Source organism: Puma concolor, chromosome B4, assembly GCF_028749965.1.
Source record: "Puma concolor isolate L17-30 chromosome B4, mPumCon1.1.hap2, whole genome shotgun sequence".
Classification (NCBI taxonomy): domain Eukaryota; kingdom Metazoa; phylum Chordata; class Mammalia; order Carnivora; family Felidae; genus Puma; species Puma concolor.
The window spans coordinates 47,326,608-47,344,503 of record NC_141673.1 but is presented as its reverse complement, the minus strand read 5'-3'; the positions used below and the strand labels follow the sequence as shown (position 1 = coordinate 47,344,503).

At 41.3% G+C, this 17,896-nt stretch overlaps 1 protein-coding gene across 4 annotated transcripts in view; it reads right to left on the bottom strand.

The window, feature by feature from the left end:
* PTPRB (protein tyrosine phosphatase receptor type B) overlaps positions 1-17,896 on the bottom strand; it is a 115,782-nt gene that overhangs the window by 75,557 nt on the left and 22,329 nt on the right. For 3 of the 4 annotated variants that reach the window (XM_025926649.2, XM_086712817.1, XM_086712819.1), the window contains exon 4: positions 9,776-10,049. In XM_025926649.2, the coding sequence (XP_025782434.2) occupies positions 9,776-10,049 (274 nt within the window). Of the gene's footprint in view, positions 1-9,775; positions 10,050-10,456; positions 11,066-17,896 lie in introns of those variants that run through there. The other variant, XM_086712820.1, reaches the window with a different exon arrangement.

Here is a 17,896-nt window from a genome sequence, read left to right as displayed (position 1 = left end):
TGTACATCCGCTAGAACAAAGGAACAATGAGACTGGGAAGTGCCTGGGCTGCGAGAACCTGCACTGGAAACAAACACTTAAAACCCCATTTATACCGCGATAAAGTCCTGTGCTGGCACTTGTCCACTATTGCCCCAGATGCTGCAGAAGTTAAATAGTTTTCAGACTGCTTTTCAATCTAAGCCCGAGAAAAACTCTGCTGTATTAAAAAGAATTGTTTTTCAATATTTTATTAGAAACAAATTAAGATACTTCCAAAGGGGTGTTAATTTCATATATATATGCAAATGAATGTCACATATATACATATATATGAATGCAAGAGAGAGATTTCTAATGCTAGTTGAAAATTTAGTTATATGTATGTAATCTTTTGATCATGTGACAGCTTGTATGTAATTAGAAAACCCTACTTGACTTATGTAATTCATGCTGATGGCTACAGGTATCAGTGCACACATATGTACATTTATAGCCTTTCTGGTTTTTCCATGTATCACTCTCATATATACAGTAACTAGTTAAGTTTTATAAACTACAAGAATGGTCAAAAACCATAAATCAATAATTTCATCTTAATATATCACAATTTATCATTAGCTATAAATTTAAGACATCTTTGTACTTCTTAGTTGCAAACAGACCTGGAATATGGACAGCCAAATGTTCTGTGATACTCATCTGTTACATTTGAATGAATCTGTCAGTAACAGGAAGCCCGATAATTTCTAAGTGGGCTTGATGTCAACCCAATTTTTCTGTTCTTAGAGGAAAAGATGAAGTTTAGCTAAATTTCTGTACCAAAATGAATTCTTTGTTTCCCTTTTTAAAAAATGGGACTTAGGAAGAAGGTGAAACTCACATATAAAAAATGCAAGTAACAATACCTCCCTAAAAATTATTTTGTATGGCCACTACAACATTATTATCTGTTGATATAGGAATGTCCAGAGTGTTTAGAATTTGAAATGATAATATTTATTTTGGAAATAAATTCAACCTTAAAACAAGAGTGCAGGCAATCCCAGGTTTAGTACCAAAAGCTTTTCTTGAAGTCACAATAGTATCACAGTGTATCTATGTAAGATCTGGTCATTTACAATGTGCTTTCTCAGTTGGAATAGGAAGTCAGAGATGTTAAGTGACTCATTTATATCATATAGGTAACAAGTAGTACAGCTGAGATTCTAACACCTGGCTGCAAGTTCCTTCTAGCTGTCCTAGGGTGGGCAATGTCTTGAATGCATATTCAGTAAAATAACAAAGCAATCAAACCAGATGTCTATGGAAAATAATAGGTAAACTTACAGAACTTCCATTTGGTGGCTTGAGTATTGTGGCCGAGATAAAATGAATAATAACACTAACCACACCTAAATCTAATTCTGTGGCTATAAAAGTTATACTGATTTTTTTGAAAAATAATTTTTCTTGATTGTTCCTTTTGTTTCCCTAACCTTACTGTTTTTACCTGGGATCTCAGTGCTTGTGTCTGAACTGCTCCCAGAGTTTTCTGGGTGCCTTCTTTATTTCCTGTCTTTCCTCTACGGTTGCCAAATAATCTCTCTGTCTATCTTCCCCATCACCACCCTCATCCATCTTATAGCACCAAGATCGTTTCAGGAGTTGAAGTTTAAGTTTCTCCATAGGGACTCAGGGTCTCTGCCAATAGGATACCATTCCCCACCTCTCCACCTTATCGTTTACCACCCACTAACTCTAGGCCAAGAGATCTATCTTTTTAGTAGTTACAGGGTCCATTTCTGTATCTTCACAGAATTGGGACACTATTTAGTTAAAAGCAGGGTGGCCAGGAGACTGTAGAACTCTACAGAAAATGGAATGAACACCAACTATTCTTATTAAATAATTGGGAATTTTCTCATGGAAGTCAAGGGTGGCACCAAAAGCCACAGAGCATCCCTTGGTGCGGGTTTTTGAAAATGAGCAGGAAGGGGCGCCTGGGTGGCGCAGTCGGTTAAGCGTCCGACTTCAGCCAGGTCACGATCTCGCGGTCCGTGGGTTCGAGCCCCGCGTCGGGCTCTGGGCTGATGGCTCAGAGCCTGGAGCCTGTTTCCGATTCTGTGTCTCCCTCTCTCTCTGCCCCTCCCCCGTTCATGCTCTGTCTCTCTCTGTCCCAAAAATGAATAAACGTTGAAAAAAAAAAAAAAAAAAAAAGAAAATGAGCAGGAAAACAAAATGAGAAAGCAATTGCTCAGAATCTGTGGCTCATTACATACAGTTATAGAGAGGTAATTCTCTTCTACCTTGTGGTTGTTGCTGTATGACTACTGTCAGCTTCCCGGCTTATTTTAAGAGGATATACTGTATTGCGACAGCACATCAGAGTGACATGCATTTGACTTTGTCAACTTTACACACTAGACATGAAGTTCAAGTAGTAACAACTTTCCAAGTTTTAATAGCCCTGAAAGGGAAATCAGAGCAGTGTTCGCAGTGATTTACGTCGTCATCAACGGCAGTGCTGGGTGCCAAGATACTGTGAGGGACATCGTATTTGGCCCTAGGTATGTTAGGTGGTAGATGCTCTTCTGAGAGTCTACAGTCTCTCAGGCACTCAAGACGTATGTGGAAAAGGTAAGCAAAAGGTAAATAATTAGGGAGGGTGACTTTGATGTCAGACTAGACTTGGGTCCAAATCCCATCACCGTCACTTACAACTGTGACTTTAAACAAAAAGTTGTTTAAACTCACTGATGCTCAGTTTCCCCATCTGTGAAAGAGAAAAACACCTCCTTTACAGAGTTGTAGGTGTTAAGAGGTAATGGAGGTAAATGTTAAGTGCAGCCCCGGCATGTGGCGAGCTCTCAGTAAATGGTAGTCGGTATTAATGTTGCTGCTTTTCTTGCTGTTAAGAGCGACACAGGCCAGGGGCGCGTGGGTGGCTCAGTCAGTTGGGTGTCTGACTCTTGATTTTGGCCCAGGTAATGATCTCATGGATCACGAGTTTGAGCCCTGCATTGGGCTCTAGGCTGGCAGTGCGGGGCCTGCTTGCGATTCTCTCTCTCCCTCTCTGCCCTTCTCCTGCTTGCACATGCTTTCTCTCTCTCTCTCAAAATAAATAAATAAATCAACTTTAAAGAACAATTAAAAGTAATAGTAATAATAATAATAATAATAATAATAATAAAGAGTAACACAGGACAGCAACAACACTAAATGTGGAAATGGAGACTGATATCTAAGGGCTAAGGTCTCAGAGGTTGGCTTTATGAAGGAAATTAATATGAGCAAGTTGGGAAGGTCAAAGTAGGACTTAGAAATCAGAGAGAAGAAAGGGTGTTACAGAGTGAGAGAACAGGTTCAACTAAGGCACTCCTAGTGAGCACCAGAGAACCATGCCCCTGCTGACATGTGAGGGTGCCCTGACAAGCGATGGAGAGTTAACACTGCCATCCGATTGCTATCCTTCAGCAGCCCCACTCCAACCCTTTGATATTAACAAATGAGGCTTTCTCAATATTATCTAAAGTGCTATATAAATGCTGCATAAAAAGAAGTCACTTGGCCTTTCCTTCCAATCAGATTGCTGCCCAGAAGCCTCTCCTAGGTAGAAATTCATGAGCTATCACTTCATGCGTGCCTCCAAACCTGGACATGTAGCTAGTAAGGAATTATTTTTAATGCTAGGTACCTAAATGATATTGTGGTTATGTTAAAAGGAATCCTTTCAGAAATGCATACTAAAAGATGTATAAATGGAATCAAATGATGACTTGGGTTGCATCAAAATGATATGGGGTGGGGGAGTGGGTGGAGCTATAGATGAAATAAGATTGGCTATCAGTTGGTAACTATTGAAGGTAGGTGATGAGTACATGGTAGCTAATTATATTATTCCATTTACTTTTTTACATGTTTGAGTTTTCCCATAAAAAAGGAAGAAAGCAAAACCAAAAACAAAAATTCCTGGAAATCTATATGTAAACCTACCATGTTACCTTTTTTTTTTTAATTTTTTTTTAATGTTTTTATTTATTTTTGAGACAGAGAGAGACAGAGCATGAAAGGGGGAGGGTCAGAGAGAGAGGGAAACAGAATCTGAAACAGGCTCCAGGCTCTGAGCTGTCAGCACAGAGCCCGATATGGGGCTCGAACTCACATACCGCGAGATCGTGACCTGAGCCGAAGTCGGAGGCTTAACCGACTGAGCCACCCAGGCACCCCCTACCATGTTACCTTTAATTTCATGTTATATGTTTAGGGACATATATTCATCTTCATTTCTGTACGTTCATATACATTGAACGGGCTTGATTTCTTTTACAAAGTCAGAAAGGCGTCAATATTAGCCATTAACCCTCAGGGGTATTCCAGCAAACTGATGTCTGGAAATGGAAGATGAAAAAATGTTTCTTTGTTCTTCTCTTATTCTGTCTGACAAATGAGATTTTATGTCTTTCTAGCTAAGCTGTAGAATGCCATGCCCACCAATAGACTAATGGAGGGACAAAGTCAGACTAATGGAGGAAGCTTCCTAAACACTCAAAGGAAGATTAAGTTCAGAGAACTAGGTTGGTTCATTCCATGTGCATAGCTCAGCTTGACCTTAGAATTCCTGAAATAAATAGACGGCCCATGGCTGATTGCTAAATATTGAAATCCATCACCAAAAGTTCCACACAATTAAAAAATCAATAGCTGTTTATAATTTCTTCACACTAAAATGCTTTTAATCATGATTCCATCCTTGTGTAGGCTAAATATACATAGATTTTAGGTATTTTGTAATGTATTTTTTCTTCCTTAAAAGTTGACTTGAAAAGTGGTAACGATATTATATGGTAATTTGGAAGAACTAATACCAACTTAAAAATCATATCCTTTCTGCAGAGTAGTGGAAAGAATTGGAATGGAGTCAGCAAATGAGTGTTCAAGTTCTGGGTCTATTATATACTAGCTGTGTGACTTTTAATTCTCATGAATATCCGTCTCACCCCCAACCTTAAAGTAATAATAGTAAACTTACTATGCACTTAGTATGTGACAAAACTATTCTAGAATTTATGTACGTACCAAATAAAACCTCAAAATGACCCTATGAAGTAGGTGTTATTTTTATTATCATCCCCATTTTATAAGTTAGGAAAAAGTCCTGGAGAGGTTAGTAACTTACTCTAGGCAACTTGACTAGTAAGTGATGGAGGAGGCTGCCTTTAAACTGAGCTCTCAAGCATTATGCAATCTACGCCTTCACAATACTCCCTAAAAATAAAATTAAACAATATATGGTTAGTATAATATATAATTTATACTCTTGTAAAACATTTTCAAACATGTTTGTTTTTGAGAAAGAGAGACAGAGCACGGGCAGGGGAGGGGCAGCGAGAGGCACACATACACAGAATGTGAAGCAGGCTCCAGGCTCTGAGCGGTCAGCACAGAGCCTGACACGGGGCTTGAACTCACGAACTGTAACATCATGACCTGAGCCAAAGTTGGACACTTACCCAACTGAACCACCCAACTGCCTCTAATCTAAATATTTTATACTCTTATCTACTAAATAAAGTTAGTAAGAGTCTTTTGTGTACTATAAAAGCACAAGACAAATATTAGAGTATTATTTTCTTCCTGGGAAAGATAATAAATATTCTTAGGTATTATAGATTTAGCCATGCATAGGGAGGAATGGTACCAGAATCTTAATGCCAGTGAATAAAAGAAAAACTATGTCAATAGCTCTTGAACTCCATTGTACATTGATTCACTGTGATATTTGTTCAAAATCAGACACCCTAGGCTCCACTCCTTCTAAATTTGTTACATGTGGAGTAGAAGCCAATAATATATGCTTTTATAAGAGGCTCTGCAAAAGATTTTGATGCAAGTAGCTTACAGACATTATTGAAAAGTATTGGCTGATGTTTAAAGCTCTGTGGACTGAATTGTGTCCCTCCAAAATTCAGGTGTTGAAGCCCTAACCCCCCAGTACTTCAGAATGTGACTGTGTGTGAATATAAGGCCTTTAGCAAGGTAATGAAGTTAAAACGAGGTTGTTAGGGTGGGCCCTAATCCAATATAACTGGTGTCCTTAGAGAACACGGACACGGAACAAACATGAGAAGACACGACAAAAAGGTGGGCATCTGCAAGCCAGTTAGAGATTCCTCAGAAAAAAAGCTGCTGACAACTTGGGCTAGGACTCCTGGCCTCCAGAATTCTGAGAAAATACATTTCTGTCATTTAAGGCATTTGGTCTGGTATTTTGTCATAGGGTCCCTGGTAAAAGTAAAACACTGTGAAGTGAAAATAAGTAGCTGATATGGTGATTTGGTGATTAAAGTTCCTGAAGTGTACTAAAGACAAATGAATTAGCCATATTAAAAGAGCTCATTGTTTTTCACTCTTTATTCTAGGCTGATTATTTAGTAGCTGAACCTGACTAACAAGAAGGCGTGTGCTAGTAAGATATTCTTCCTATAAGTAAAGTTCTCTACTACTGGACTACTTCCCTAAGGCTCTATAACTATCTATAACCCAACAGATCATATTTTTAGTATATATACATTCTCCCACTGAAATATTCATCTCTTTCATTCATATCTATCTATCTATCTATCTAATCTATCTATCTATCTATCTACTCATTCAGCTATCCATTTGTTCATCCATCTATCCATCCATTTAATCAATATTTATTGAATACGATGTGCTGGTTGCCATTTTAGATACTGAAAAACCACTTCTTATTTCTGGGAAGATAAAAGCCCCCAAAAAGTTCTGAATGAAAACTCTACAGTTTCATTTAAATAAACTCAAGTGCCCTTAGTATGCATTTAAGTACAGAAATAAAGAACTGGTCCAGGGGGATTCCAGTGGATTGGTATCTAAAAGGAGAGAAACTACAGCTTAGCTCTAGAGAGTTCTAGGCAGACCGGTTTAGCTTTGCCAAATCTTCCAGTGTTTTAAGGGAACCTTCATAAAGCTGGTATTTTTGTAAATTTGCCATTTATAGTGCTCGTGAAATAATCTGGATTTTTCAAAAACATTACGTGAGCCAAATGAAACAAATTTATTATTTAGACACCTAGACACTCCTAAGGGCTACCAGTTTGTAGCTCTCTGCTTAGACTCTGAGGACACAGTGTTACAAAAGTGTTGGAATTTTTCCATATCTGTTGTCTTCATTATTTGATTTCCAGTGAATTCACAACTAAATAAGTTGGCTTTCAACTTATTATGGCTGTTGCATCAACCATTTAATGACTAAAGAAACCTGAGAACTGCCTAATGTCTTCTCTATGATTATGAAAGTGTGGGATCCATGAGGCAGGCAAGGTCTTCATCTGGGAAAGAAGTGATGAAGCTCTGTTCCTACCTTCATCATGACCTTCTCCAGCCTCTGCATAAGACTGCAAGGGCTGGGACCACGTTTTGTTCAGCATCCTTATAAGTGCACCAGTCACTACTTGGCATGATTCCCTGCAGGATCCATGCTTGATAAAGGTTTGCTGAATCCACGGATGTTCTTCAATTCTGACTTAAAATCTGGAGTGAAAACTGATTGTTGCTGAAATAGTCCCCATTTAGTTAAAACTTTTTTATCTTTACTGTCATGTCTACATGACAATAAACTAGCTATTTTAGACAACTCCTCAGGAAAAACAATCAGACAAATCACACTTGGAATGATACAGAGATCATCTAAGCAACTGTTGTATCTCTAGTCAAATCATGTCTTGTTCTCATTCTATTTTATTCTAGACTGAGAAGACAGGCAAAATGGAATAAGGAAAGACCAATACATTTTGAGTAGCTTTTTTTTGATTGAAGTTGTATCTCAGACTTCACATTACACTACTAGTTGGTCCTGCTTTACTAACAGTAAAATAGGATTTGTAGAGTTCATCTCTATAGCCTGGCAATTTAGAGAACTACTATACTTTCTCTCAAATAAATGAAAAATTCACATGTGTCCTTAAAATATAGAAAGCACCAATGACAAAAAACAAATAACAGGCAACCAAAAAAATCCTTCCTGGAAGATTTTAAAAATATCTTAAGTAAAAAATGTTTATGTAAGTTAAGTTATTTTTAAAGGGTAGAGAATCCTAAGCCTTCTACCATTGTACAAATAAGTATGGGGGGAAAATATCATTATATAAACATCACCTGCAAATTTCATTCTTCACATGTATCAGGGAGCTCATAAAATTTGTGGTGAAAAGTATATTTGTGATACTGTAAAAAGTAACTCCTTAAGAAAAATGATGAAAGCCTGAATGCCAATGGAGTCTTTTTTTTTTAACTCAACATAGTCAATAAAATGCAAATATGTCTTACATTTCACAAATGTCTCTGGACTTGGAACACCTACATGCATAATTAAACTTGGAGCGCATTCTAACTCGTAACACCCACAGTGAGTCCTTTTCCTATTTTTAAAAATCGTTCTGCCCCATTCAACAGACATCTTAGCAAATGCAGTATACACATCTGGAAGTTCTATGCCATAAATGTCACAGTGTTAGCAATCTGAGTGTTCACAAAACCATCCTCACAAACTGAGACACCAACAACTTTATGACTAAAACCCCAGCCCCTTAACGTCTGTAAAATGTTCTCATTATGTGGTTGATTTCAGTCTTTCCTGCAAATCTCAGAAATTATCTAGATGTTTCATCTGAAGCAAGCCAAGTGATGTAACTGGGCATTCTTAATTTTTCTTTGAAAAAATAAGAGAGTTGATATTTGACTGACTTATTACACGAATCCAGCTACATTTCCTGACCCAGCTCTAGCTGCCCTGAGAGCTGAAAGCTCTCACACATTTTTAAAGAACTGTAGCTCAGGAAGTAACCTTTGTTCAGGTTGACCATGAACTAGGAGTAAGACAACACATTTCTACAATTTGACTTCCAGAAATTTTCTGTGAAATTGACCTTCCCGGATAAAAGTTTAAAGTTTCACTGGTGCAACAAGTAAAGATATTGTTAAAAGGAGGACTGATGACGTCATCAAACAGCCAAGTTGTTAGAGAATTTAGAGCACAGTTACCGGGTAGCTGAGAGGAGTAAGGAGGTAAGTGCCAAGTGCTTGGCACTTGGTAAGAACTTGGACCTGAATGACCAAGCCTGACACTCTTATTTTACAGACAAGAAAACTGAGGCTGGAGAGATATACTCTTACCATTTATTCCTTGCGAGGGTTGCCAAAAGTGTAAGGAAAAGAAATGATTTGAAGCCCAGAGTAACTGAAGGACTTTCTCTGATATTACGCTGTTTTAGTTATTCAAGTTATACAAATTAATTTTCATGCCCTCGTTTGATGGGATTTTTCCAATTCTCCCCTATGAATGGCTCTATTCTACTCCTGAAGATTTTATGTCCTGGTTCCAAAAATAAAACTAAGTTGAGGGAAGGCATATCCCTAATCACTGCACTTCCATTATTTATTCTAAAAACATTAAGTTAAAATTATTCCAGGGCTTGACAATTTAATGTGATGGGAGCTCAAACCACATCATTTTAACAAATTTAACAAACTCCCCCCACAGCCCACAGCTCCTGTCTGCTGTGCTCCCCTTCAAAGGGCTAGTCCGCAGTCTTCGGCACTAAGGAAATCTCTCAAAGTCAACCAAGCTGCTTCTGGCCAGATCTGAAGAAACTAGAAATCTTGGTCAATATTGATCTTCACAGGTATTTTTACCTTTAATTTTTGTCTGCCTGGAACTCAAATGAAACACCATCCTGAAAAGGCAGGGCTCAGCCCAGAGTGGCCTGGCTGCCCATCTGCACCTGTCGCCCCTTACCTGTTTGCAAGACTACCGTTCTCTCTTCTCTATCCAGAGACACAATCCTGAAGTTATAGATGGTTCCCGCTTGTAAATCCTTGGGGTAACATCCATAGGTGATGTTGTCTATCCGCGTGGGGTGGCACAATGCGACCCCTGACATGTCACTGCTATAGATGAGGCTGAAGTTACAGGGTGACCCCAAAGTTCTCCACTGGAGAGACACGGACCGGCTGGAGACCTTGGACTCTGTCAGGGTGACGTTACATCTCACTGGCTCCCCCAGACCAGCCTGCAAAGGAACCAGAGGCAGGTGAAGCCCACAGTCTAGACTGCCCAGGAACTTGTCCACTGCAAGGTCGCTAAGCCGCCTCCTCAGCCGTCAGCCCCAGCCTCGGCCCATCCCTTTGCCCTCCAGCCAGAGAAAAGGCCCGCGGAGAAGGTGGGTGGCAACTTTCTCCCTAGCTGCTCTTTCCCGGGAACAGCTGGAGAAAGAAGGTGGCTTTTGCGCCTTTGAAGTAGTGTGAGCTGTCAGTCCCGGCTGGGGGCTCAGAAGAGGATCTTTCTTCCCAAAGGAGAAGAAGAAATCCTGCCGTCTCCCTCTGCAAAACACAACCCAGGCGACCCGACAGCGGAGTGGGACTTTGGTCGTCGGCGGGGAGGGGCGCGTCCGCCCGCGACCCCTGTCGGGCCACTCACCTGCAGCAGGCTCAGCGCGGTCCACAAGGCCAGCCCGGCTCCATGGCTCAGCATCGCGCTCGGCGGTGACCACCCGGACTCGGCAGAGGGGCTGGGGGCGCGGGGCAGCCCCGACGGCCGGCGCGAGGGGCCACCTGTTGCGAGCGCTCAGCGCGCCCCGCGGGCGCACAGCGCTTCCCTCCCGGCTGGCGACGCGCAGGGGCCGCCGCTGCTGCCGCTGCTGCTGCTGCCGCCCCGGGCGGGCTGCGGACGCGAGAGGCGGCGGGGGCAGGCGGCGCGCCGCCCTTCCCACGCTGCCATGCTGACCCGCGCTGCCTCGCCCCGGGCCCCGGCCGCGGACTTCCGCAATCAAAAGGCAATTTCCTCGTCTCCCGGCAAAGGAACAATGCGCCGGCGAGGGAGGGAGCCCCGAGGAGCCAACGCCCGAGGCTGCCACGAGGGCCCCCCCCGCGACGCGGGCCACGCTGTCTCCCACCGCAGCCCACTGCCCCGCGCCGCCGCCTCCGCGGCCCAGGGGTCCCGTCGGGCCCCACCGAGCTCTGCCTCCTCCTCCTCCTCTCCCGGACTTTCACTTCTTTCCCACCCAGTGGCCCTCCTCCCTGCCGTCGTAGCCAGGATCCGTACTTGCTCCCTCTCACTTTCCAGCTCCCCCCTCCGCCCCCTACCTCCCTCCACGCCCAGCGCCTCCCCCCTCCCTATCTTCCTTCCTATCTTCCTCATCTGCTTTCTCCAGGGCCTCTTTTCCCAGGATTAAACTTGACCACAGCAGATTTCCCTAGGTCGCCTACAGTCCTTCCTGAAGCCTTTTATTAGAGTGCTCTTGCCTTTCTCACCTCAAAACACTCACTTGTCCCAGTGCACACCCCCCTGACACACCAGCGACAGAACAAGACCCGCCCCCCCCCCCAGGATCTTGTCCATTGTCCACTTGACCTTTTTTGTTTTTTTCTCTGCCATTCACTTTCCCCTTTCTCCTGTCTAGAGGTCGGCGTCCTCCCTAAATCTGATGCAAATGGTGCTGACCAAGAACAAATATAATCACTCCCAGTTGTTCATCCCACAAAGCAAACCGCAAAGCAGTTTCATCACTGACCATCCAGTAGTTAAAACCGTTTCATCCATAATTGTCCAAGCAATAGAAGAAAGCAATAAAACTCTCCTTTGTGGAAAATACCATGCATGGCTCAGCTCCCACACATAACGAAAATTGGAATTTACTCCGTTTTCAGCACTAACTTTATGCTTTTTAGCAACTGCCTGGGTACCTGAATGATCATGTATCTGAAAATGGCTTTTCAAAGAGTTCCTAATAACCAAAGAGCAAAAATGTTTAATTGCACACAGATGATAAAAGCAAAATATTGCAACAACTTTTATAATGCTCGGTTGCTTTTCTTGGGTGTCATCCCTGACAACTGCCAAAAAAGATAAGATTTTACGTTTTAATTTTCAAAACAGAATACTCTGGAGCTAAAGCAATAGGAAGAAAGTCATATTCCCTTCTTTTTCAGACAGGCAGATTATACATAAAGCTATATTATTGACTTCTATATCAACTGTATCTACTCTGAGGATAAGCAGAAAAGGGAACGTTGTTCCAATTTTTTTAGAAAATATGTTCTTAAGAAATCTTTTAATGAAAACATGAAATTCCTACCCTTTCAGAGATTCTACGGGCTTTAAATCTGCAAGACCTCAGATTTCCTTTTCAAGTTCGCAGACACTCAAAGGTCAAACCTAAACATGTGCGCATTTCAGGGAAGATGGAAGGAACCTTTCCTATTTCTCTGCTCACATGACTTGCCTTCCAAGAGAGCTTTTTTGGCCCTCTGTATTTTGTCCCCAAGTTCAATGGCTTTTCACAGCCTGGCATGCCTTTCTGCAGCGTCAGAGATGGTCCCCTCCACTCTCCATTAGATACTGCCAGCCCACAGGCTGCCCTCAGCCCTTACGTGAGTCTTTTTGCCACTTCATTGCTTTTTTTCAACATTACCTTTTTCTTTTCTTGCTGTATTCAGAAAACAATGTGGTTTCCTTGTCTGTAAAACTGGAATTGTATCACTCTAAGTACTTCCCAGAGCTGTTATGAAGAATGAATAAGGTCACAGATGTTAAAGCATCTTTGTAAACTTGAATTTGCCATCTAGGTGTTGGTTTGCCTGGTAATAGCATCCTGGTCACATTTTTTTTTTCTCTCTTTTAAATTCATCCATCACCTAAGTTGCACTTTTCTAACTTCTGCCTATCTTTTGCTTTGTCCTTTCCATTGAGGTTTATAATATTTTCTCATAAATTGCCCCTCAGAGTTGAAGTCTTCTCACCCAAATACACTAAATACCCTCTGTCCTTTGTGGAAATCTACTATAAATCCTGTCTCCTCCAAGTTTGGCCAACAATTTTTGTTTTCTTTTAAACACTACATGCCACAACCTACTGTACCGTATAAGTTAATCTAAAATTGTATTTCATTTTCAATATACTTTCTAACATTCTACCTATAATCCTAAGGTGTAGGCAAATGCACCAAAAAAAAAAAAAAAAAGGCAAAATTTAAAGCACTAATCAAACAAGGCAATCACAAAATATCCTCACAAAACAGTTTAGATGCTTACAAATTCTGTTATTAGAAGTGATTCGTTAAGAATGCCCTCGGAAATAGGAATTCGGAAAAGAAGAAATGGTTTCTTTAAATAGGATTCTTTTTTTTTTTTTTCATGTTTATGTATTTATTTTGAGAAGAGAGAGCATGTGAGCACAAGCAGGGGAGGGTCAGAGAGAGGGAGAGAGAGAGAATCCCAACCAGAGAGAGAGAATCCCAATCCACACTGTCAGCACAGAACGCGATGTGGAGCTAAAATTTATGAATCATGAGGTCATGACCTGCCGAAATTAAGAGGTGGACGCCTAACCAACTGAGCCATCCAGGTGCCCCAGTAAGGTTCTTTTATTTTTGATCTACCAAAGAGAGGCACGTGTATTTAGAGTCATGTGTCATCACTTATCTATTTTACTATCAGTGTATATGAAGAACCATAGCAATGCACTAAGGAAAGGACCAGTAGTCAGGGCATTTCTTTTCCAAAGTTATATGACTCCTAGTTCTTTTTCTTGGAGAATCTTAAGGCTTACAGCAGAGTTTCCCCCCAAAATTAGTGGTTCTTAAATAGCCCATAAGGACTAATATGGTATGAAACAACAAGGAAAACTTTAAACTCAGGCTTTTACTGATTACATTTTTCTTCTTAAAAAACACTTACATTAATAAGAGAAACCAGAGAGAATTGTAATGGATTCAAGGCGGTGTGGGACTGGGGAAAGTTGCCAGATGTCGTTTTTTCTATGAGGAGTTTATTTGAAACTACTGTGCAAAGTATAAATAAATTGACTCATTCTTCTTTCTTTGTTCTCATCTTTGTTTGGAGTTCCTCAACTTCTTTTAAGCCTATTTATCCTGCATATGCTTTAGAGGTTACTGCATTCCAGGAATTTGGGACCAGCCACTCCATAACTTCTCAGGGGACAACGTCTTCTCTTTGCCACTTGGAAACATTTCCCAGACTACGTGGGAAGGGAGGGGATGCTTCTGATGAGACACGAGTGGACAGACAGTAGCCTTTTAAACAAATTGTCTTAGCAATCATAATTTACATATTCATAAATTATGAATTCATGGATGGAAGCATGGCTCTTGTCAGCTTATGAACACAAAGGTTGAACGACACAAGTAGACTTCAGGGGCCCAGGGGCCACACCTTGAGAACTGCTACTTCAGATCAGGGTTTGAGCTGGGTGTGGGAAAGGTTGGGGGGCTGAGGGGAGTGGGGAGCAGACTGGTAAAGTTACTGGCTAATCCAGACTCCTCACTTATGACCTAAAACTCCGTTCATGACCTGGCATCTCTTCTGCTTGCCTCCTATGCTCCAGCGGCCTTGGTCTGATAATGCATTTACTCGCTGACTCGGTAAATATTGACTGAGCACCTACTGTGTACCTGACACAGAGCTGACTTTGTCGGGCTTTATGCCTGCTTTTTCATCTCCTTGGACCACTCCTTCCTAGATTCTCTGCTTGGTTATCTTCCTCTCAACCTTTAGGTCTCAGCTTTAAACACACCCCTACGATAGGGCCAGACCTTTTCTGACCACCCAAGGAAAAAGTGTCCTTTTATAATTATTCCTGTCATCAATCCATTTGTTTAATTCAGCGCATTGAGGACACTTGTTATAATATAATGCTTGTGACTGCCTGCCTTTCCCAGGCATATGGAGAATTCCCTTTGGGCAGAGTCTTTGTCTATCTTGTTCTTCTTGCTTGGTTAAAAGTTTCAACAAATATTTGTTGAATGAATGGATGAAGGAAGGAAGGAAGGAATCTTTGTAGCTGTTCAGTAAATACTGTCATGTGAATAAGTACTCTAAGCAAGTGCTTCTAAACATGTTCTTGTTGGATGCCTCAAATACCTTGGAAAGAAGGGAGGAAAAGAGAAGAGAAAAAAAGGGCAAAGGGATAAAAGATTGATTTTGAACAGAAAGAGGTGGGAGGGAAGATAAAAGGAGGAAAGGAGAGAGGGGAGGAATTCCTATTCTTCAGTATGATGGTTCTCAGGTGCAGCATGGCATCTTCTGAGAACTTGCTAGAAATGTAAAGTCGAGGCCTTATCACAAGCTGAGGGATCAAAATGCCATGGTGGAGCCCAATAATCTTAATTAAATCCTGCAGCAGATACCATTTGTATTAAAGAGAGTTAATAATATCTTATTGTTCTTTCTCTTATAAATTTAAATTCTGAGCTCTTTGGTTACAAGAAGCTATGTAAGTGATTTAGAAAGTCTTGAACTATTTTAGAATGTGTCAAATAAGTAAATTGGCGATATAATATATAACAGTATATTTTATATAATATATGCATACTTATATATTATATAAAATATATATTCTACTATGTATATTTAGAACAAATTCGATATTTATAACTTCTCAATAAAAATAAAATGTGGATGCTAAAAGGAAAAAGAACCAACATGCAGCAAACTTAATAAGTATTAGATGATGGGTCAATTCTGCACTTCTTCCTCCAAGGAAATAATTTTTTTTTTATATTTATTTATTTTTGAGAGGGAGAGACAGAGCATGAGTGAGGGAGGGGCAGAGAGAGAGGGAGACACAGAATCCAAAGCAGGCTCCAGGCTCCGAACTGTCAGCACAGAGCCCGAGGTGGGGCTCGAACTCAAGAACCTCGAGATCATGACCTGAGCCAAAGTCCGATGCTTAACAGACTGAGCCACCCAGGCATCCCTCCAAGGAAGTACTTTTGTTATGCAACTCTCATGTGTGTACCCCCAGATATGGTTAAAAAGAAGAAGGCCTAGCAATCAGGCCTAAAAACGATTCTAAGATGGTGAATCCTTTCTAAGTTTTCTTTGAGCTGACTCAGTAGTAAATTATGACAGAAACGAAAACAGTTTTCACTAGCAGGTGTCATACATTTAAAGAGATGCGTTAAAATTTAAGGTAAGGTAATTGTGATAAGCAGTTGCTGCTGCTTTTTTTTTTTTTTAAAGGACCATGACTAGCCTCTTTTGTGTTTAGAGGTACCATTTTGGGAGGCTTATATTTCAAGGAATCTTTCTAGCTTCCTAGTTCATAACCTTCCTAGGTCATAGGTGTCCAGGAAAATGGAAATAATAAAGGCATTTGGGGGAGAGAGGTTGCAAGGATTAAATGAGAAGGTGCATGTTGTATGTATAGCATGGTCCTTGAATAAAGGACTCAACAAATGTTAGATACTATGAGTATTAGTAGTAATAATAGTATATTATAAATACCAATACATCACAGATGCCCAGCACCCAGAGATGCTAGAGCATGACAAAGTCCGTGGATGAGAATGTCTTTCTGAGAACATCCGAATGATAATACATTATCACGCCTTTCCATCTTGTACCGAAGAGAAGCCCTTCAGTAGATGAGCACAAAAGACATTTAACACTGCTCTGGCTGGCGGTCATGCCAACATTTTTTTAAGTCCTGGAAGGGAGGGGTGGGAGTGCACCAGGCTTCACTGTCTCCCTCAGACACATCTCTAAGGTTTCCTGATACTTTTTTTCTACAACAGTTTCCACCCTCTTCTCCTCCCCTAGGTTGTTTTTTTTTTTTTTTAATTTTTTTTCTTAAGTCTGGTGGAAAAGGACTTTGCATAGCTTTTGCCCCCGCTTTGTAACCATACACAGACGGATGACTTAAAATGATGTGACTGTAAACGAATCACCTTTCCAATCTCCAGTGCTTCCTCTCCAGCTTCAGTCCTGCTTTTCAGTCCCTCCCACCCTCGGAAACCTGTCTGCTCACTAATGCGAGGAGTCAAGGTATGAAGGCCTCCTGGGTCTGTGATCTTAATATTGTTTTTTAGAAATGGGAATATGTGGATAATGTTGAGAAAAATTGATTTTACGTGTAAAAAAAAAACCCCACTGGATTTTGATTTTTCTTTAAAAAAACTAAAAGATGGAGGCTTGCTGGGCCCCCATTCTGCCTGCCTCTTCCCCACAGCTCTCCTTTCTCTGCTGGATGAAGCAGATGCCAGGCACGCTAGAGTCCCCTGGATGTTGGGGCAAACAGTGATCAAAGTGGAAGATCAAAGGGTCTTACCATGTTTTTCAAAATGTAATGAAAAACCTGTTGGCTAGATTATAAGCCTTGTGAAGGGAAGAGTCATGTATCTCCATTAGCTAAGCCACATCCCCAGGTCGTGGGGACTTAATGCTACTTTATACTGACAGAGGAAACATTTATACCCCTACCACTAAACAAGGGCAGGACTAATTGTAAATCTGAAGCCAAATGTCATTCTTCAGCTGCTCCAATGCCACCCTGGAACCTTTAGCATCACAGAATCCAAGAATACCTAGCACCTAAGCCTTGGGATAAACTAGTGTCCAATCGGCCCCTGTTCCAAATGGACAGACCCTGACCACTTCATGGAACATCTACTGCTTCTCAAATAATCAGGACCACCAGGGTCAAAACTCTTAGCAAAGGACACTCTTTTTGATATTCTCTCCACAGTCGAGTTGTTCTGGGCTGGACGTACAACAGCCTTGCAGAAGGGGGAGCAAACACAAATGTTCCCGGACACACAGATAAAGGGCAAGCACCTAGTAAAGCTATTGCACATGGGGTGTACTTATTGGTCCAGATCTATTAGGAATCCAAAACAGGGGCGCCTGGGTGGCTCAGTCAGCTGAGCATCCGACTTCAGCTCAGGTCATGATCTGAGCTCAGGTTCGTGAGTTCGAGCCCTGCATGGGGCTCTCTGCTGACAGCTCAGAGCCTGAAGCCTGCTTTGGATTCTGTGTCTCCCTGTCTCTCTCTGCCCCTCCCCCACTCGCACTCTGTCTCTGTCTCTCTCTCAAAAAATAAACATTAAAAAAAGAAAAAGAA